Here is a 22654-nt window from a genome sequence, read left to right on the forward strand (position 1 = left end):
GAGATGGGGGTCCACAGCCAAATACATATCATTTTGGAGCACCACTGATTGATTATAGCAACATACTGTTAGGATTAGAAAACATTTTTAGATATGTATTTGGCCGTGGAACCCCATCTAAAAGAAAATTGTTCCCGGGACCCCCACCCCCCCCCAGAAGCAAAGATTTGAGTTTCAAATGTTCGCTTTAAAACTATATATTCAAAGATTTGCAAACATTTTCACGATTTTTCAAAAATAGCATATCTACAATCTCATAGTGCCGCGCTATGAGCTTGTAGATCTGCTATTTTTGAATAGCCAAAGAAATCTAAAATGACACGGATGCGTTCCCGGATTGAATGGGTTAATAGGCTCCTGATTGGTTGCTGAGAGGACAGCTCTGATGACTGATTGCTCAGAGACCGGGCCTTGTTGTCTGACTTTGTGGGGGCATATTGGAATCAGACGGAGGCCATCCACATTGCTCTCTTTCTAATGAATTTCTTTTAGGGGTCACCAAATATCGTGGCTGTCGGGTGGAAACCATGTATGTCCAAAGCTGTTACTTTTCAGGAGATGGAAAAAAATGTAAAAAGAATCTGCGTTCCATTCGATCCGATGTAGTTATTATTCAGTCACACGCTCTCGTTAATACTTTTCGTTGGTTCAATATTTATAAAACCCAAAGACATACTTCATCAATTTGACTTTGCCTTAAAAGAAAATCCAAAAATAGCAGATCTACATACGAGGTTTCTGCACCGACAGCAACACTATGCGAGTGTCTCCGCTGTGAAGCACAATTCACATTATCAAGCTGCCCCCACACGCATATTCCACATGTCAATGTATGTGACACGTTTTAATGAAAGGCTAGACAACTGCTACTGCCAAAAGTGACAACATGTACTGTAGCCCTGTACGTTCTGTTCTTTGTGTGTACTTCCGGTTAGACACTTGCAGTGGTGGTCCTTTTCCAGGCTTTATCTCCCATGAGATGGAGATACAACTTGTAAACCAGGTTTTATTTAACATTATATCATCAGCAGAATCAAAATACTGCTCACAATAATGTTTGTGTTCTTTAATGTGCTTTAAATACAATAAAGAAGGGAATTCATTAGCCACCTTTCCACTTTTTCCACTTTAAATCAAGGCAGGGAATGGCAAAGAAAACTGAGGCTCTATTGCTAAACTTTTACTTACTTACTTTTAATTTCCTCCCATCTCAATACCACGCATCTTTTCAATGTTGACGGTATATTTTAACTGTGAAATGAATGCTTTTCTTTTTCTTTCTTTTTTTATTAAATTTTTATCCCGCGATTTTTGTAACCCATTTTTTTCACCCGGTGCCAATTTCCTAAGTGATCCTGGGCGCTACACCAGCCCTACACCAGCGCTACACCAGTCACCCACAGCCTAGGGAGGCCAGGGCCGAGCTCATGCTTCCTTCAATGCATGAGAGCCAACTGACCTTCTTGTCACCTGACAGGGGTGAGTTTCCCTGGTAGGACGTAGCGCGTGGAAGGAACACGTTATTCCAACCAGTTCCCTTCCCCTCCATCAGGCGCCACGGCTGTCATGGGGGAGGCGGTATAGCGACCAGGATTACTACATATTTTTGTGAGGGTATTAACTACCCTAGGAGACACGGGGAGAACATGCAAACTCCACACATGATGTATGCTTTTCTTAATTAACCACATGAAGCCTAGTGTCCATAATCTGAGGCAAACATTTGGCCAAAATAGCTGCCAAAATTTGGCCTAAATCTACAAGCTCAAACCCGTCAAGTTGAGACGCGTTGTTGATCGGCTATTTTCAGCGAGGAGATTTGGTGTAGAGGGAAATACTAGCAGACCTACTGTAGTAAAGAGCCCTGGGTGACCCTGTTCAAATAAGTATAAAGGGCTTTAAGCGGTTAATTGTCCTATCGCCACCAAATAAAACGATCAAGAAACTAAGGACAAGTCAAACAGTCATAGTGGTGCAACAGTTCATCGGATTTATCGATTATTATGTTGGGCATGTGATTATAGGCGATAAGTAAAAAATATATAAAAAAAAGTTGCTTCTCGACTATTTGATTGATACATTTTCGCTTGGAAAACAATGGATAGCTGCAGCCCTAAACAGTCTTACCTGTACTTGGTGGAGAGCTTACATATCAGACTCCTCTGCTGATGGAGACTTCAGGAGGCTTTTTAAGCAGCTTCTGTCTCTCCTCCACTGTTGGGACAGTCACACAAACATCAATGTCCATGTCACACAGGATGGAAGGTGAGAGTGGAGGAGGATGAGGTATTTTTGGACTTGTGGGATGCACCTTTCAGGAGATGTTGCAAGCAGCTTCCCTCCTTCTCCTCAGTGGTGGAAGAAGTACTCAGATCTGCAGAAGAACAAGAAGTACTCGGATTACCACAATGTAGAAAAACTCTAAGTAAAAGTCCAGTATTAAAAACGTGCATCAAAGTAGTGCTTAAGTGCAGTACTTGAGTAAATATACTTGTTACTTTCAACCACTGCCTCTCCTCCACTACTGCCTGGGCTCAGATCACTTCAAATCAATATCACCATTATTTCAAACTTTTGCCTCGTAAGATTAATGAACGGTTATTACGATTAAATTGCTTCTCGAATATTCGATTAACCTACATGAGCAACATTAAGTCGGTTATTGGGTCTAAATATCTTTTTTTGACATAATGTTCGGTTTATTGCCCAGCCAACAGTTGGTACTGTGCAAACACTGCCGTCCAGGTCATGGGAGGAAAAAAAGACACTTTTGCTTTTCTTTGGCATTTCGGGGTGTACCCAGCAGGGCTGCAGTAGTCCCATTTCAATACTTAAAGTTGTACAATGCAGAATCACAAATAACGATTTTTAGCAACCTCTGCTGGTCACTACCGTTACTGCATACAATTTCCCTAGTCCTCGATTACCCAGAATTCCATTCGTTTTCACCGGAAGCCGGAAGCGTTTCAAAAAGCGATCTTTTAATTGTTTTATACTATCTACGGATCGTTTCTCTTAGCCAGTGGAGCATTAGTTACCATGAGCTGTGCTTTCTTTTTCTGTTCTTTTTCGATCTTCCAATCCTACATTATCTTAAAATCAGCGTGAGGTTCCTTTTTGTTAATAGCGCGGTAGTTCCTGGCCAAACAGGAAACCGTTGCGGTAGTTCCTGAGGACGTCGGCCACGACGTCATGACGTTGGCCAGGAACGTCATTTTCCCGGGAAAGTCCCCCCCGTACACGTTCAATAGAAAATATATAAATAAAAGGCTTCCGGGGGTGAAATTCACGGAGTGGGTGTTGTGAAACTTTTGCCACTCGCAAAAGATATACAATTTAACTTTAGTTTTGTTGAAAACGTTACCTAGTATTACTTTAAGCCCTATTTTATACTTTGTCGTACAACGGTGTCACAGAAAAATTCCAAACTACCTGTAAAATAAAACTTTTGAACAAACAAGATCCCCCCCCAATTTAATTTGATCAAAATATATTTTTTTCAATAATTGATTAAATCAATTAGTTCGATTAACTGTTTCACTCCTAGTACCCAGAGACTTTCCTGATGGTCCCTACCTTTGTTTTATTCCCAGCTGTGCAGAATGAGCGCGACCGCATCAGCATCTACAGAGCAGAGGGACAGGGGGTGGGCACTCTATCCATCAACGTGCTGCTGCAAGCCGAGGCCACCGTGAATCAGGTATCACACTGTCACTTCAAAACACTCGGCTTATTCTTAGATACAAAGTCTTATGTTGGAAACATATAGGCTTCCATTTCCCACACAGCCCGGCCGAGAGAGACCCTTATCTGTTTCTGAGAAACATGCAGATAAAGGACCATAAGATCGAGAGGATACAGGCTGCACTTTAGACAGGCAAGCCATTAAATTCCCTGGAGATTCTAGCTCCAGGCTGGATTCAGTTACTCCTTAGAAAGTATAAAATTGCCCAGGGACCCCATCTAATCAGAGACTCTTTAATTGCAGCGCTAGGTCTGGGATTGTGCGGCAATGTTCAATTACCTTCAGATGCATAATAACAACCAGATATCCCGTTTTTGCATGTGGAAGGAATGCGCAGAAATGAAATGGATGATTGACAAATGAACCAGTAAATGAGACCAGGGTAGGTTCCATCCTGTGATGTTTCCTGAGGTCAGCGAGGCACTCTGATCACTGTCTGACAGTGCTGCTCTCTCTCCTTCCTACACGTGCTACATTTTGTTACAATTATTTGTGACAGAACGACCTCACACGCAAGTACCATCTTCACTCCCACCATAACTATTACCTTTCCCATCTTGCAGTGGTGGGAAAGTAACTAGGTCCATTTACTCAAGTACTGTACAGTAAGATTTTGAGGTACTTTTACTCTACTTGAGTCCCGGTATGTACATTTTTCAATACTCGATAATTCTAGTTACTTTGCAGGTTTAGTTTAGTAATACAAAACATGCATTAAATCAGTTAAGTCCTATTTTCTATTTCGGCTATTCAAAAATAGCTGATCTACAAGTTCACAAAGTGTTCACAACGTATCACGTGGTGGATTCGGCTATTTTTAACAGGTTTGAAAATGTTTTCGAAATTTGAGTACTTTTACTTTGGTACTGCATATTTTGATGTCAAAGTATTTTTACACAGTGGTACTGCTACTTTTACTTAAATCCAAAATCGGAATACTTCTTCAACAACTGATTACACACCTATCTCGCCTGCCATTCCCCCCAACTCGCCCACCCTCTCCTCCAGTTCATTCCCACATCACGCCAACACCTAGGCCCACTGAGATGCTCTCATTTGCCACTTTCAGTTCCCAGCCATGGCCTTGCCTGTGATTTGTGACATCAACACCAAAAAGATAGCCTGCGTGGGAGACGTGTTCGAGTCCATGAAGCAGCAGCTCCTCCTGCTGGTCGAATGGGCAAAGTGCATCCCGGAGTTTTGCAGCCTCTCAATAGACGACAGGGTACGAAAGCCTCGACTTACTATAGAACCTTAACATGCATTTGACTGTACACCTTAACATGCACATGGACTGATTTCAGTCATTTTTTTAAATAAGATTAAAGAGTATCAGAATGGGTCAAACTAGCAATGGAATATTATATTGCTAAAAATGGTAAATCCATAAAACCCTAATGGTCTCTGAGATTTCATAAAAATTACAGCCTCAATCTGCGATTGACTGGTTGGCTATATGTAGTACAGCAAGAACATAGGTTTAGGGTGATAACAGGCTACCTAAACATCATAATTCTACATATGTATAATACAATAATAATAGTAATAATAACAATATTATTGTGCTGATTATTTGGGAAACACAGCGTGGGAGGACTCCTTTCACACAAATCACAGATTTGGTACAGCCTAACAAAAATACTCAGCTGAGAGATTTGGTTTTGTTTTAATCCCTGCATGCATGTATTACAACAACAGTCAGTCGTGTTTATTCTGGCTGAACGCTTGTTTTCATTTTACAGCTGTTCACCAACTATTTTAAAACGTTCAGCTGTATTTGACTGTACAGTATGTGTGCATTTGCAGGTATCCCTGTTACGAGCCCACTCAGCAGAACATCTCATCCTAGGAGTTGCGAGACGCTCTCTACCGTACAATAATCTCATCCTTTTAGGTAAAATAGACATTTTTTGCGAAGGCTTTGTTCTATCATAATTTGGGTTTATATGCATGTAATATATATATACGGTGTGTGTGTGTGTGTACACCCGGATCAGAAAGGGTAACTTGGGAACCACTGTACTATGCATATCCCATGTTCATACTGCAATTTACAATTATATGTAATTGTATGTTGTTGTTATATTGTGTCCAACAGAGTATGTTTTCTCTATGTTTGGTGGACAGGTAATGATTTTGTAATCCCAGTGAGAGGTGCTGAGATAGAGGTGTCCAGAGTGGCCGTTCGTATCCAGGAGGAGCTGGTCAAACCTCTCAGAGACTTGGACATCACTGACAGAGAGGTGGCCTGCCTCAGAACCATCGTCTTCTTTGACCCCGGTCAGTAATTCAACATGCGGGTCACTGTCACTGATCCGATATTGTAGTGCTTTCGCAGACATTTTCATGTCAAGGACACCAAAATGTATATGTTATTGGCCACGGACCCCCATCTAAAAATATTTTTGTGCCAGGGACCCCCAGAGGAGAAGATTAGTGTTTAAAAGAATAAAAAATGATTGCACATTTTACAAACATTTCCAAGATTTTTCAATGAAAAAGAAGAATAGATGTGACGCGATGTGAGCTTGTAGATCGGCTATTTTTGAATATCCAAAGTATAAAATAGGGTTAAAGTGGTTCAAATGATTTTACTGGGGACCCCCTGGAACCCCTTCAAGGACCCCCGGGGGGGCTCCGGAACCCCACTTTGAGAACCACTGTCAGACTGTCATGCTCCACTGTCATGGCTGAGACTGTCTCCCAGACAAAAGCAGACACCTTGCCAGGAATCTTTAGCTATAGCCAGCTTTCTCTTGGGTCTCTATCTTTTCTTCTGTCCTTGGAACATGCACATTAGTCTGGGCTGTCTAGTTTCACTGCACTGTGGGGGAATCTAATAATAATATGAGGGTGTGATGATGACAGGCTTTCAGAGGAGAGGTGGCTGCCTGCAGGACTTTATGGCCTATTTAGCTTGGTCCTGTGATTACAGCTGGAGGACCAGAGAACTAACTGGTCAATGTGACTCAGCAGCAGCACAACCAGTCCCACAATCACACCACGACAGCTATAATATGACAGCTATACAGTAGGAGTACAACAGTTAGAACTAATCCATTTAATCCATTATAAAAAAGTAATTGATAATCGATCGGCTATTTTTGTGCGACACTGAATTATAAAATAGGCCTTAAGTGGTTAATCACAGACTAATCGATTTAGTCAAATATATTTATCTATATAAAAAAAATAAGAGAAATTATCGAACAAAGCCTGCTTCTCAATTATTTCATTAATCGAAAAGGTAATGTATAGAATAATCGACGGGAAAATAATTGATAGTTGCACCCCTAAGCTACAGTACAATACAGACAAACACATGTCTGTCCTCCAAAACCATACAGTATCTCCAGAAAAGTTTAACACAAGCTTCTTGCAAAGGCTTTCTTTTTTTCCAGTAGATAATCATGTCTACTATATTAGTATACATTGGCCAAGCTTTCTTTAAGGATTTGTAGGTATGGATAATTAGTTAATTCATCAAGTGAGAGAACCTTAATTGGTAAATAATTGTTTTACTACACTGACATCCATGTACACCATGCATCTCCTCCTGTCCATTCTATTACCATTCCGCAGTAGATAGATGTACCGTGAGATTCTTTTCAACACGTCACCCGTCCCCTGTAGTATTGTTGTGTTGTGTGCATGTCATTCCAGACTGCCCAGGCTTACAGAGCCCTCAGACGGTACGGCATCTGCGTTTCCAGGCCCAGGTGTTGCTGGATGAAGCAACCGTTGAGCAACGGGGTCGCTTCGGGGAGCTCCTGTTAATGCTGCCCCCCCTACAGAGTGTGGCGTGGCAGATGGTGGAGACGCTCCACCTCGCGCGGCTACTGGGGGACGCCAGGATAGACAGCCTGCTCCAGGAGATGCTTCTTGGGGAGGAAGCGGCTGCGGAACGGGCTCCACCAACAGGTAGGAATCACTGTCAGCTACTTCTTTCTTCTTTTTTTCTTTTTTTCCTTTTCTGCATTTTCCCTATTTTCTCCCAATTTAGCCATTGCCAATTCCCCCCCCCCCCAGCTGTGATCCCTGTCGCAGCACAACCCACCTACTGTCGGTCTGAGGAGGGGTAGACAACCACGTGCCTCCTCTGCTCCGATACACATGGAGTCACCAGTCGCCTCTCTCCAGTGGTGGAAAGTAACTAAGTACATTTATTCAAGCACTGTACTTAAGCACACTTTGGAGGTGCTTCGGCTTTACTTGAGTATTTCCATTGTTCGATACTTTTATACTTCAACTCCACTAACATCTCAGAGGCAAACATATGCTGCTGTACTTTCTACTCCACTATCATTTGAAAACGTTAGTTACTAGACTTTGTAGATTTTTATTATTATTACAAAACATAGATTACATACCACTTAATCCCTATTTTATACTTTGGCTATTTGAAAATATAGGGGTTTCACCGGGACAGTGAACAGGTGCGGAGGTTCACTCAGTCTCCCCCAGTTTCTCTTGCCGAATTGCCACCTTGACCAACGAGCAGGGGGGCTAGTGCCCCCTGCTGGTTGGTCATGGATTTGCAGCAACAAAGCCATGTAGTCCATGAGCCAGACAAGATTTCATTATCAAATGAGTGGGCAAAACCATACCTTTATTAAATTGTTTATAGGGTCAATATAAGTAAATTAATATATGATAACCTTTCCACAGGAGTAGCTTTTTCATATTTAATCACACATTGTTATTTTCACCTATATATATATATATATATATATATATATATATATATATATATATATAGGTGAATAGGATGAAAAGGTTATCACCATGAAACTTCCCCAGTTGATTACTTACATGAAGACAATGCTTTATCGTATTACAAGATTTCTGAAATTGTATATTTAAATATGCAAATTAGGTATTGTATAGGAAAATATGCCCGAATTTGCATACATTTCCAGAATCAACATTGGAACATTGGACAAAGCCAGAGTCAACATCCTTATTTCATTTTATTAAGATGTTAGTCAAAGGTTTTTAACGAGGGAATATTCAATATCTATATGTATCACTCCATAAATAAGAAAATACTGTGAGCAGGCATAAAAGAAAACATTTTGGTGGCCAAATTCTAGCTTTGTTTTTGTTTGTTTTACCTTCTTATACACCAAGTAAAAATTAACTAATGAGTTTGTTTCATATGACAGAGAGAGTTTGCAGGACCAAATGATCAGTTTATCAAGTAAGATGAGTTAGTTATGTGGAAAGTGGGGACCCAGAAGGTAGACGGAGGCTGTTGTATTGGTGAACATTTCAGTTTTACTTTTCAAAATAATATAGAGACCAATAGTATACAAAGGAGGAGTGTGTGACAAGGCCAAGGGAGGGATATGTCAGGGAGAAGGTTCAGGGGTTCTGGGACACATCAGGGGCCAGGCACAGCAAATTCAGTCCTCTATTTCCGAGTCAGTCAAGTCTGCCTCTGTGATAATCAGGTCCTCTTGTTCTTATAGACATTAGGAACATGTTGGTTCTCAGCATATACATTCAAATTGGGGATATTTACAAGACTTATTTTCAAATTATTCGATTTGTGTGCAAAATCTTGCATTAAAAAAAGCCATTTAAGCATATATGGAAGTATTTAATAAGTAAAATAACCTTTCCAATCAATTCCCCATACTTTAATTAGAGAGAGATTTTTTTTCCCGATTCAAAGTCGATTTACCCCGATTCAGCCCAGAACTTGCCTCTTCTCAAAAATGTCATTATACATGTTTGTTTTTTTTAGAATCAATTCTGAATCGTTCAACATGAGAATCGCGATTCGTATTAGAATCGATTTTTTCCCAGACCCCTAGTAATCAGTAAACTCATTTATGTGCATGGTTCTGAAGCAGCATGACTAAAATATTCCTAGTGCACAGACTAGAACTCATACAGGCTGCTGGAATTTCTTTTATTGAATGAATGTTAATAAACATGGTCGTAATTCCAGCTCAGCATCACAAAGCTACATTATAATTCTCCCTCCTGTCAGATGAGTCATTAATTCACACAGATAAGAGTCTTTATCTCAATATGCCCAAATATGGATTACTGATGTCATAGTACTGACAACATTCTGATCATAGATTTAGCTAAAATAGACAGAGTAAATTAGCTATTCCATATAAAGATGTCATCACGCAATGACATCACAACATCATTATTACATCAGATATAATTGTCCTTTTAAATGTTGTTATTGTATTTTCCAACACAACACCATTCAGCAACTTCTGGAAACAACTCCCCCTGCCTTCTAACAACCTCTTCTGTAAATTAGTTGCACTGATTCACAGTGGTGCTGGTGTGTGAAATGTTTCACTGGACGATACATCTGAAAGGGGATTATAAGAATTTCTGCGCAGCTGTGGTAGTCGGACACAAGCTGTACTCATTTGAAGGATACAGTAACAAGAACAAGAGTGACCAGATTGAAGTTCACATCTTCAACACAGTGTCTCTACGCTGGATTAAGTTGCCCCCATGCACAAATGGAAGAGGAAAACGTCACCTTGAGGTTCCCCGCGTGCGCAGGGGCCACACAGCTGTTCTGGTAGAAGATATTGTCTACATCTGGGGGGGACATCCTTACTGTAAAGGGCTTTATTCATTTGATGTTGACAACCACAGATGGTCAAAGCCCAATATTTCTGGTACTGTTCCAGAGGAGAGGTTCTACCACTCAGCCTGTGTCTTGAGGATGGTCATGTATATTCATGGAGGAAACGCCAAGCTGACTCGATGCACTAATGACATCTACAAGTTGGACACCACCACAATGGTGTGGTCCTTAATTAACACCAGAGGAACTCCACCACCTGTTTCACATAGTCACTCGGCCACCATCATCGGGACAAATATGTTTGTATTTGGGGGCTATGGGGGCCCAGGGGTCGTCTGCAACATCATCAGAGTGTTTGACACAGAGACCAACTGCTGGCTGAGCACACCTTCTGCACAGCTTCTTACAGAAGGACGCTGGGGTCATTCAGCCTTTGCCTACAATGGAGAGCTGTACATATTTGGTGGCAGCATCTGGTGGCAGCACCAGTATTTCAATGATCTGTGGAAATTCAGTCAAGAGACCTTTTCCTGGAAGCAGGTTGAGCCCAAAGGGAAAGACCTGTGTAGGATGTCTGGGATGTGCGGTCTCATGGTGGGAGATCGTATCATCATCTTTGGAGCACACAAAGCAGACTTCACACCCACTGATGACCTGTACATATTAGATTTAAGTCCTAGCCTGAAGACATTATGCAAGCTATCAGTTATTCATTATGGTCTGGAGCAGTCTGAACTCCCACATGACATCAAGTGGGAACTGGCAACCATGACTACCAACAGAAACAGAAAACCGATTGCACGGTAGCGCTGTCGCCTCACAGCTAGAAGGTCCTGGGTTCGATTCCCGCCGGGGACGCTGTGGGCACTGGGGGCGTGTTCTCTCCTCCGTGTCATCAGTGCCCATACCCTAGGTGGGGTTGGCGAAAGGGCCTTTCTGTGTGGAGTTTGCATGTTCTCCCCGTGTCTCCTAGGGTAGGTACCCTCACAAAAACATGCAGTAATACTGGTCTCTATACTGCCTCCCCCTGGTCAGCCGGGGCGCCTGATGGAGGGGAAAGGAACTGGTTGGAATAACGTGTCGGGTGATAAGAAGCGGCTCGCTAGCTCTCATGCATTGAAGGAGGCATGAGCTCGGCTCTAGGCTCTCCCTAGGCTGGCAGAGGGAGTGTAGCGCCCAGGATTACATAGACAATTGGCACTGGGTGAAAAAATGGGTTACAAAATCGTGGGATAAAAATGTAAGAAATAAATATAAAATAACATTGTGTGTGTGTGTCACACACACACACACACGCACACACGCACACAGTAAGTAAATAGATACATTTATAATACATAATATACATAATAATACATACATAAATTAATTAATACATAAATTAATTAATTAATGTGGCAACAGGGTCCAACCATGGAAAAAGATGATTATGAGATGATGTAGAGGAAGATGATGAAGATATGGCTCCCAGGAGATGATGGAGACACATACAACATATACGTTGCTCACAGTGAGATTGAAACTCACAACCCATATCACTGCATCAGCATACAATTTGCATTTAACAATATAGGGGTCCACTCATTCAACGCATGATAACTACCACTAAGCTACTAGTCTGCAATGGTTATCATGCCAAACTGTAAACTAGAGATGTACAGCTAGTCAAAAAATCTAACCTGGATTTGCCCACCCATTTGATAATCATGGCTCAATTTTGGGGCTCTGGCTCATGGACTAATGCTCCATCTAAGGCTTCCCACAGCGAATGTCAGTTGAATTCCCATTTGTGTTTGTGGAGGCACCCGGCCAAGCTGGGGGCAGTGCTGCCAGGAATCTAAACTGCTAGCTAGCGACTTATAAACAAATATATATATTATTGTTTTTAAAGCACTGAATTAAAGTATTACAAACCACAGTCACAAATTTGACAAAGAAGCATAAAGCTCACAACATGTCACGCTGTGACACGTGAGCTTGTAAATCAACCGATTATAAATCAGGCCTTAGATTAATGAGTTAAATGTTCATCTGCCTACCCCCCCCCAGGATCCACTCCAGATGTGCTGACCGTTCCCCTTCCTCCGGATAATAGCCTGACTCAGGACCAGCTACTAGGACTTGGTTTACCCAGCAACTTCACCTCTGTCATCCTTCCTGTGCCCACTGGTGAGCTTCTATTCAGCGTTACTGTGTTTGGTGCTTCGTTTAGTTCTGGTTCTGGATAAGGAAACAGATTTTTACAAAACATACTGTACATCAGTGGTTCTCAACCTTTTCAGGCCGTGACCCCCAAAATAATCATAATGGAGCTGGGAACCCCCCAAAATAATCATATTTGGGCTGGGGACCCCCCAAAATAATCATATTTGGGCTGGGGACCCCCCAAAATAATCGTATTTTAACTGGGGACCACCCAGCCTGACAAGCACTCATAATGCCTCGCAACGCGAGGCGTTGTGAGCTTGTAGATCGGCTATTTTCACAATGTTGGACTCTTTCTTATATCATTTGACAATTTGGCCAATGATGGACCAGTTGTTATAGTTTTTAGTTTGTTGATTACTTTGATAATGGTCTTTTTTCTTTTCTTTCTTAATTTTTTTAAAGGTTTTTTAAGTCCTTAAATGATCAATTCACTGGGGTCCCCCCCAAAAAAATCATGTGGGGACCCCCCTGGTGGTCCCGAACCACAGGTTCAGAACCACTGCTGCTTAATCACACTGATTAAATGTCTCTAATAAAGGACCACTTCACCAATTTTCAATGTATACTGTATATACGCCGATTTTACTCATATGGATATATGAAGCATCAACTGACGGTGAAAACGTGCAAATGTATCCAAAGTATTGGATAATTTGATAACGTTTTACTCCAAACACAGACATTATCAAATGTAACTCAATATCATAAATGACGCAATCTAAGATTTGCATATGGGAAATCAAATACAAAAAAATAACGCTGTGACCCAGGGGTAGTGTGAGTGACGTCAGGACTTCGGTACTCTATTAAAGGGATAGTTCACCCCCAAAAGATTTTTTTCCTATCGATTATATAGTCACCCCATGGAGACTTGAATTAATGGATATTTTTTTGTTTTTGTCGCATTCCTCCTAAGCCAATAATTTGATGACCGGCAGCGGTTCCGCTAGGACACACAAAAGAGTCTCCTTTGTGTCTCCACTTGAACCACTGCCTATCGGTCATCAAATTATTGTCTTATAACCCTAACCCTAGAGAAAAACACAAAATATATCGATAGAAAAAAGAAACTATCCCTTTAATATGAAGATAAGGTTGATAATGGGTGAAGTGCTTCCTTTAAGGTAAACATGCACAACAAAGCAAGCATCCTCTCTGGGTAACAACCCTTGTGCTGTCAAGATAAGTTAAATAACATGCGGTGAGCTCATAGTCTTTATCATCACCCATGGCCCGGGGCTGGTCCATCAGGGGGTCCATGGCAGTTCTTCTCGCCCCCAGCCTTATTCAACCTGCCCTGGGCCCTGGGTCAGTGCAACCTCGCCATGACCATGAGCTCAGACTCTGCGGCTCCGAGCTCATGTGAGGGATGTTTGATACTGTATCTGTCATCTACCATTAACCCATTCGATTCGGGAAAGCGTCTGTGTCACTTTAGATTTATTTGGCTATTCAAAAATAGCAGATATACAAGCTCATAGCGTGGCACCGAGTGCCGCGCTATGAGCTTGTAGATCTGCTATTTTTGAAAAAAAATCGTGTGCAAATCTTTGAATATATACAGTATATATTTTTAAAGCGAACATTTTGAACTCAAATCTTTGCCTTCGAGGGGGGTCCTTGGAACAAAATATTTTGAGATGGGGGTCCGCGGGCAAATACATATCATTTTGGGTGGTCCTTGACATGAAACCACTGACATTATAGCAACATACATTTTCCAGAAACCTATTAGGATTTAGACATTTGTAGAATCCCCAGAAGCAAAGATTTGAGTTATACATTTTCGCTTTAAAAATATATAAATATATATTCAAAGATTTGCTCAAATTTTCATGATTTTTCTAAAGATAGCAGATCTACAAGCTCATAGCGTGGCACTCGGTGCCACGCTATGAGCTAGTATATCTTGTATATCTGCTATTTTTATATACAGCCAAAGAAATCTGAAAATGACGTGCGTTCCCGGTCTTAATGGGTTAATGTAACTACAGTAATTCTATCACATCTGTGCTGTGGTCTCTGACAGTGGATGTTCTCACTTGCAATGACTTCACATGCAGTGTTAAGTGAATTAATACCTGCACACGTTCTCACATTTGTGACATTACGGTAATTGTGGTGTTTACACAGTAAGGGTCAACGATATTGATTTGATTGTCCATGTCGTTAATTTAGTGCCGATGTCCCATCTGTCTCCCACAGCTCTTCAAGTGGCGTCCCAGCAGGTGCCCACACAGACTGGCACTGAGGTGTACAGACACGGCGAGGGTGCCAGTGTGCCTACAGCGTACCAGTGGCACCTGTCTACACTTGCCTCTCAGACACATCTAAAAGAATATCAGCTACTTAACCAAAGACAGGGCGGGGAAGAACAAAACTAACACTAACATACACAAAACACACACACGTTCTGCTTTCACCAAGCACACAGAGGGATCGTTCAAGTCCTTAGTGTGATGTTTTCAGTCCAAATAAAGATCACTTAACGATGTATTTAACCAAAAAAAAGAGTAGACTTTACTTGGACCAACAATAAATATGTCATAATGATTCTTAGTCTTTGCACTGTTCCGTTTTGTGCCTTTGAACAAAAATAAACTGCATGCTAGTATTTCTCAGTACAAACAATAAAAAATGTCAATAGTTGGGATGATTATTCCATGTTATTTTGGCCAAGGAGCTGTGTGTTGGGATAGGCTACATATTGTATGTACTTTATTAAAAGGTAGGGTACAGTAAGTGATATTTCTTGGTTAAAACAAAAAGTATTTTGTTAAAAGGTTAAAGCACTATATTCTGATAGTAATCATTGCTATAGAGTGTTTGTTCAGTAACAGGAGTCTCCCCGTCTCTCCAGCTCTTTAATAAACAGAAAATACATTTTCCGGTAGGTGTCAAAATCTCAGCCAATCAGGAGAAAGTACCAATTTTTAAGCTTCATTTTTATAGTGTTCCAGTTCCAATTTTGCCTGCTCATTTCTTAGTGTCACCACTTCCAATTTCACTTGTTTAATCTATATCCTGATTGAGTTCTCTATCCTGATTGGATAAAATTGGAAATGAAACAAAAATGCATTTTCTGTTTTATAAAGAGCTGGAGAGACAAGGAGACTCCTTTTACTGAACAAACACTCTATAGCAATTAGTACTATCAGAATATAGAGCTATTTAACACTTATTTTAACCAAAGAAAATCACTTACCCTACCTTTAATCTCAGAGGACATTCAGCACGTAGACAGTCAACAATATATAAAGAATAATAACTACAATCAGAAGCCCAGTAGAAGAGAGAGAAGGAGTAGGAGACAGTGAGCTCATGGTGAAAGGGCTGAAATCATGTCACGGCTGAGTGGATCTTGGCACTGAAGCTCTTATTTCAGCTGTGGGGGGACTGTGTCTGACTTGACAGCAGAGGGCGCACAAAGCCCGTTTAGAAATAATTTTCCTGCCCTTGAGGATCTGAGGGAATCCATTTCTTTGCTAATGATATCCCTTGCTATACTGTTCATGGCAAAATATGGAATGCTAAATGGAACGCTTCTTATAAGAATGCTTCAAACAGCAGTTGAAAGTAGTGTTATTCTTGCACAGTATCATAGATAAAGTCATTGCTGCTTGCAAAAACAGGTTGATTTGGAATTAAATGGCATTAATCATAATTAAAGCTGCATTCTGGAACTTATTTGAATGAATTCAACATTATTTTAACCAACCTGTATGGTAAAGCATTTCAATCCAATATAACTAGCACATCTGCAGTGGTTGGAGGTGGTCTCCCTACTCTTCCACTGAGAGATTTAGACCCTGTGTCAGGTAGGTAGGTAAACAAATAGTAATGCCTGAAACTCATAAGCACGATTGCTTTGCACCACTGCTTGCTATGGGTGGGGCTGAGTGAAGCTAGTAAAGGTTCATGAGCATGAAGTCCTGCTGTGAGACGACCTCTAGGCACTGTGATGACTCAGACACTCAGATTCTTTACTTAAGTAAAAGAAGCAATACCACAATTTAAACATTGTCTATTACAAGTGTAAAAGGTCTGTATTCAAACTTTACTTGAGTACTTGAGTCATCAAAATATACTTAAAGTAGCAAAAAGTTTGTCAAACTTTTGTTTCTACTGTACAAGTGCCACGGTGCAAAACGTTGTGAGCTTGTAGATCGCCTATTTTTTAATAATAATCTAAATCTGCAACAAAAAAAATGTAAAAGGAGGCTAGAATATTTGCTTCTGAGATGTAGTGGACTATTAAAAAATTTGAAACACTTATGTGAAGAAGTAGTACCTCAGGAGGACTGTACTTAAGTACAGTACTTGAGTAAATGTACAAAGTTACTTTCCACCTCTGGGTGTAAGGGATGAGAGGTCAACGCAGAGGATGACCTCTAAGGGTCTGTGATGAGTCATCAGAGTTTAGAAGGGGCGGGGAGTCTGCTTAATGAAAGGCTCAGTCTCTCTAGCCAACCTGTGCTTATTTTCACACCTCAAATACCGAATCTATACCAACAGAGTCAGCAACACTAACTAACTGCGATGGCAACAATATCCACAACAGACAGATATAATCTAAACAACACTTTAACCCCCTGTGCTAAATCCTGCAAATCCCAGTAAATCCTGATTTATGGTTCGTCGTACGAAGGAATATTAATTAAGCGTGAGCCACTCACACTTTTGTGTGGCATTTCAATTGCTTTATTAGACATAGGGGAGTGTAGAGAGACGGGAAGCCGTTGGCAGAGAGAGGGGAGAGACATCACGCATGACACCGGAGTCTGATTCCAACCCGGCTCATGACACTGCTCACAAGGAGCAGTGGTGGACAAAGTACTCAACCCCAGTAGATAGTGGTCAAATATTACTCAACTACAATTGAAAGTTGCTCTGTCAAATTTGTACTTGAGTTAAAGTATTGGAGTACTTTAAAATACTTAAAAAGAACATGCTTTAGAAAAAATACTTGTTTAAAAAGTACAAATTAATATCAATAGTGACAATAGCAGATCTACAAGCTCTTGAAAACATTTGAAAATATTTAACACAAATCTTCTCTTATGGGGGCCCCTGGGACAATATCTTTTCAGATGGCGGGTCTGCAGCCGACTACATATCAATTTGGGGGTCCTTGACATGAACCCCAAATTGATCATATAAAATGTGGGGGGAAAAAGTTTGAAAACCACTGTTTTCAAATCGTTGCCATGGCTCATCCCAAACACTGAAGCTCCTCTGACTGATCCATGTATGACTGCCATTTCAACCTTGTCCTCAAAGATGTTCTGGGTGGGGAAAAAGAACGAGGGAATTAACTTCAAAACTCGTGCCTCGCACGACTCATATTGGATCTTTCAACTTGCCCATCACCTTCCCTGACCCATGTTCAGCCTCTCTGGTTGCTGGCTCCGTTTGACTCCTCTGCAGCCAAAACTGTGTTTTTATGCTGCTTCATAATTGGCTCAGCAGCACTGCATCTCAGGTTCAGGTGAAGAGTTTTGGGTCGACTTGCCTTCATTACATTGCAGGCGAGGGAGGATTGAGAAGTTTAAATCATTTCACTATTTCTTCCTGAGAATAAGATGTACTCAGATTTGCATTTATTTATATGTCAAACGTTTTCAAAACAGCCAATCTACAAGCTCACAACGCGTCAAAACAGCCTAAGTATAAAATAGGGCTTCATTTGTTAATGTACTATAGTAACTAAAAATGATTGTAGTGGCTTAAAAAGTACAATATTTGCCTCTGAGATGCAATGGAGTAGTATAAAGTGTTGAAAAATGATAATACTCAAGTAAAGTAAAAGTACCAGAACATTGTACTTAAGTACAGTACTTGAGTAAAAGAACCTAGTTACTTTTTGGTGCATCTCAGGTTAAGGTGAAGAGATTTTGGCCGACCTGCGTTTATTCCAGAAGCAGGAGGATTGAGAAGTTAAATCATTTCAGTATTTCTTCCTGCGAGAGGATTTCTAAGAGCATGCCTGGAAAGCAAGCATAATGAACATTCCCTCTGTAAATACATTTATGGGTTATGGAAATGGTCATGGACACACACACACACACACACACACACACACACGATCAAAGTTTGTGGAAATGTCCCATTCATTTACAGTCAGCTAAACTGATTTTCAGCTGCTATCCTTGGAAATTATGTTGAAGACTATAAAAAAAGACAACGAAACATGACACATTGTGCTGACAAATTATACCAAACTGGGTGTTGAGTATTTCAGCATGGATCAAAATATTATGTGGCTTGCTTGTGGATGCAAACAACACGTGGCCTACACACATATAACTAGGGGTGCAACAGTTTATTTGATTTAATAGATAAGACATTTATCGATTAATAATCTATCCGTATTTTGGGCAATTTCATTATAGGCAAAAAGTTTTAAAAAAACATTAAAAACTGTGAAAATAGCAGTCTGCAAGCTCGCGTCACAAGTGTTGTGAGCTTTGAGAGAGAGAGAGAGAGAGAGAGAGAGAGAGAGAGAGAGAGAGAGAGAGAGAGAGAGAGAGAGAGAGAGAGAGAGAGAGAGAGAGAGAGAGAGAGAGAGAGATGTTGTTAATAGCCTTTCTTCTCATTCTCAAGTTTCATTGTTTGGCACTGTTAAGAGGTTCACCAGAGTGACATGGTTGCTGCTGCTATGCTGGTTCCCATCCCAGGAGGGGCCTGCATGCTGCCGTGTCTGGCAGTGTGTCTATTGATCTGTCATGCCCAGCAGACAGTGCAGTGATCAGTGTTCAAGTGAAGCACTCACAGCCAGTTGGCAGACCAGATCCTCCAGTGACAGGAGTCCAGTCTGGGGGGGTTCAAACCGTCCGCTGGAGACATGCATGGCTGACAGCTTGTGGGGCCCTGAATCATCTCGGGCTATTATCAAAGAAAGCATCCGAAACAGAACAAGTTGCTTGGGTTGTCATTTTCCACCATTCTGGAGGTTCCACTTTAGACAGTGTTGGGTACTGTATGATATGTACAGTACAGTACGTCAGGGGTTCCCAAACTTTTCAGCTCGAGACCCAAAAGATACATTTGTGGTATGTGGTCCTATTCTGTTGCACCACTGCAGAGGCACTCTTCCTGTCAATCCGTCTTTCCACAGCTCTGTTGGGGGAAGTTTGGAACTTAGGACTGCCAAACACTTTGGAGAGACAGTGCTTAGCTGGCCGTCTTCTATCTGTGCATAAATATGCCATTGACTAATCTCTAAAAGGTGAAACGTTAGGCAAATATATTTTGAGTGGCTTTCCTCTCCTGGATTGAGCTTAGTAAACTCAGTATTTTCTGGTGATTGTGGAAAAACTGTGCAGAAAACAACCACATCACCGAGGCCAAATAAATCCTTATTTGATGACAGTTTTTTTGTTTTCTTCTGTGCTGATATTAACAATCACCTTTGTTTATGAACATTATCTGTTTTTTTACTTCCATCTATAGTATTTTACTATTCACTGTAGTACGCTTTCTAATTCATGTTTAGCTTTTCAATGTTTAAACAGTTGTTTTGGCAACGTGTTCCAACGTGTACAGTGTTACATCACGCCAATTTAATTTAAACTAATTGACAGCAGAGATGCAGATGCAAGAGGGAACGGAGTCATGGTGGATAAACAGCTTGCAGACATAACACTAAAACCGCCAGAAAGCAGTTGGAATCAAAGGAGCTAACTGATGTGACTGCTCATCTCTGGTTCCTAGAAGGCTTACTGGCTCACTGGCTTAGTGACACCATCGACTGTCATCTTTAACTCTGCTACACAGCACCCATCAGTTTTTCCATACAGACCCCCTCATCCTCCCTATAACCCTTGCCACTCTTTCTAATCATAGGAAAAACGCGTGCTGCCTGATGATATGACTGGTGTAGGTCTAGCTCAACGTGACGGTAGTGTTAATATCATAGCACTCATACTATCATGTAGGGCTGTCACAATGACCACATTTTAGTTGACGATGAACTGTCAGACAAATAATTGCAATTAACGATTTAATTGTGCTTTTGGCATAAAAATATCTAAAATACATCTGAATGAAAATTTGTTTTCCGTTTGCCTTTTTAGGGTTTTTAAAGAAGAATTGCACAGGGAAGATATAACAAATAACACAAATATACAAAGAAATGACAATGACCAGTACCATTAATCCAAATAAATAATGTGCTATGGCCAAAACAGCATAATATATTTAATAATTTTATACTTTCGAAAATGTTCACAAAAGAGGCTATTTTCTGCCACTTTTCAACAGATGAATTTATACAGATAAATGTAAACAATTCTGATGATTATGCAAAAATAATTTAGATTATCTCTAATACTCGTGATGATCAGGCAATAATGTTATAATCGTGACAAGCCTAACTTCAGTGCCAATATCTTTTGTCTTGCACCAGTTTCCAATAGAGACTTTTTGTAACACCACCAACTGCACAAGATCCTATGATAGAACGACAGCTGTGAGAAATAAGCATTGTTAATTATGCATATACTGTACAGCGTAAAATAAACACTTCAGCGTGGTCATTGGAGAGAGACAGAACACGTCTTTCTCTCAAGTAAGGCCAAACCAGTCAGTCATCCAGATGTTTTCACTGCTCTCTCAGGTAGCTCAGACCGACAGCAGTCTCCTTTGTGTTATGGATTTATGACAGGAAACCAGCCTACCTAAATATAGCTGTGCGGAGGGCCACTCTCTCCGTGGGCTGAATTTCAATCAGAATCCGTGTAAAGAGAGACAGACACAGGTAACAGTTAGGCTACTATTACAAATACGATAAAAAAATAGCATTTTGGATGCAGAATTATAAGAAAAAGATAATTGTGCTTCTATAGAGTTAGGGTTAGGGTTAACGTAACCCATAACGTATGGTTCTGTTGTTATTGTCTCCACCAGGCCGAAAGGCATGGCCGAGACTATGTTTTGCACCCCGTCCGTCCGTCCGTCCATCCGTCTGTGAACAGCTAATCTCTGGCACTGTTGGCCTGATCGCAGCAAAACTGTGCACACACACTCCCTGGATGCCAGAGCAGAACCTATGCCCAATTTTTCACATGGGCCTGCTATAACGCCACCAGGAGGAAACATTTTTTAAATCATTTTTTTTCACGCAAATTGGTTCACAGTAGTCTATAGTCATTGAACCAAACGAGTCTTTCAGATTTTTCATATTCCATCCTGATTGGCTAAGATTGGCTTCCAAAGTTTGCAGTGAAAATGTTCACGCACATTCACACTAGGCCGAGGAAGAAATGGCACTTGAAATTTCTCAAATCAGCCTCATGGTGGCACTATAACAGGCGTGTTTTTACCTATAACCGCACCGATCTGTGTAAAACTTTGTATGCACACTCCCTAGAAGCCAAGGAAAAACCTTTGCCCTGCATTTTTCACATCTGCCTTTTATAGCACCACCACCACCTTTTTATGTTACTCATTCAGATTTAATCCAAATATCAAGCAAATCGGTACACATGATCTCTATAGTCATGTGATCAAGACGGATCTGTTTGATTTTTCATATTCCATCCTGATTGGCTAAGATTGACATCCAGAGTTTGCAGGAGTGGCCCGTTTTGAAAAAAATGCCGCAAATCATGAACGCAGAGACTGATTGGCGTGAAACTTTGCATGCACATTCACACTACGTTGCGGAACACATGCCACCCTTTTAACATTGTCATATTATAGCGCCACCAGAAGTGCAATTTTTTCAACCACAAAAAAAGATATTACTCCTAGGAGTTTTGTCCAAACATCATGCAAATCGGTACACATTGGCCCTCATTTATCAACGCAGCGTATAAACCGGCGTATATTTTTCCATATATTCGGCGTACGCCAACGTCGAAGTCACATTTATCAACGAATCCTACACAGCCAATCCGAGCGATCCGAGCGTACATTTGGTCCCAGCCTTGATAAATGTCACGCCTGAAATCGAGCGTCATTTAAATAACACGCCGATTTTACGACATGAAGAACCGAAAAGAAAGAGTTTCGCCGGCTCGCCTCGCCGCCTGTCAAGTCACACACACGCACACGCACACGCCTCTCTCTCTCTCTCACACACACACACACACACACACACACGCCCAACTGTGTCTTTCATGTAATCCGTA

General features: G+C 41.0%; 1 protein-coding gene across 1 annotated transcript in view; it reads left to right on the forward strand.

The window, feature by feature from the left end:
• Nucleotides 1-14905, forward strand: part of hnf4b (hepatic nuclear factor 4, beta) — a gene marked incomplete at both ends in the record, with an annotated part of 130180 nt that extends 115275 nt beyond the window's left edge. Inside the window, 7 exons of the mRNA XM_080432684.1 lie at nt 3594-3700; nt 4815-4970; nt 5552-5639; nt 5873-6025; nt 7409-7666; nt 12363-12482; nt 14727-14905. Of these exons, the coding sequence (XP_080288810.1) occupies nt 3594-3700; nt 4815-4970; nt 5552-5639; nt 5873-6025; nt 7409-7666; nt 12363-12482; nt 14727-14905 (1061 nt within the window). The remainder of the gene's footprint in view (nt 1-3593; nt 3701-4814; nt 4971-5551; nt 5640-5872; nt 6026-7408; nt 7667-12362; nt 12483-14726) is intronic.
• Between the last annotated feature and the right edge of the window lie 7749 nt (nt 14906-22654).

This window comes from Gymnoscopelus braueri, assembly GCF_963280865.1.
Source record: "Gymnoscopelus braueri genome assembly, chromosome: 1".
NCBI classification, from domain to species: domain Eukaryota; kingdom Metazoa; phylum Chordata; class Actinopteri; order Myctophiformes; family Myctophidae; genus Gymnoscopelus; species Gymnoscopelus braueri.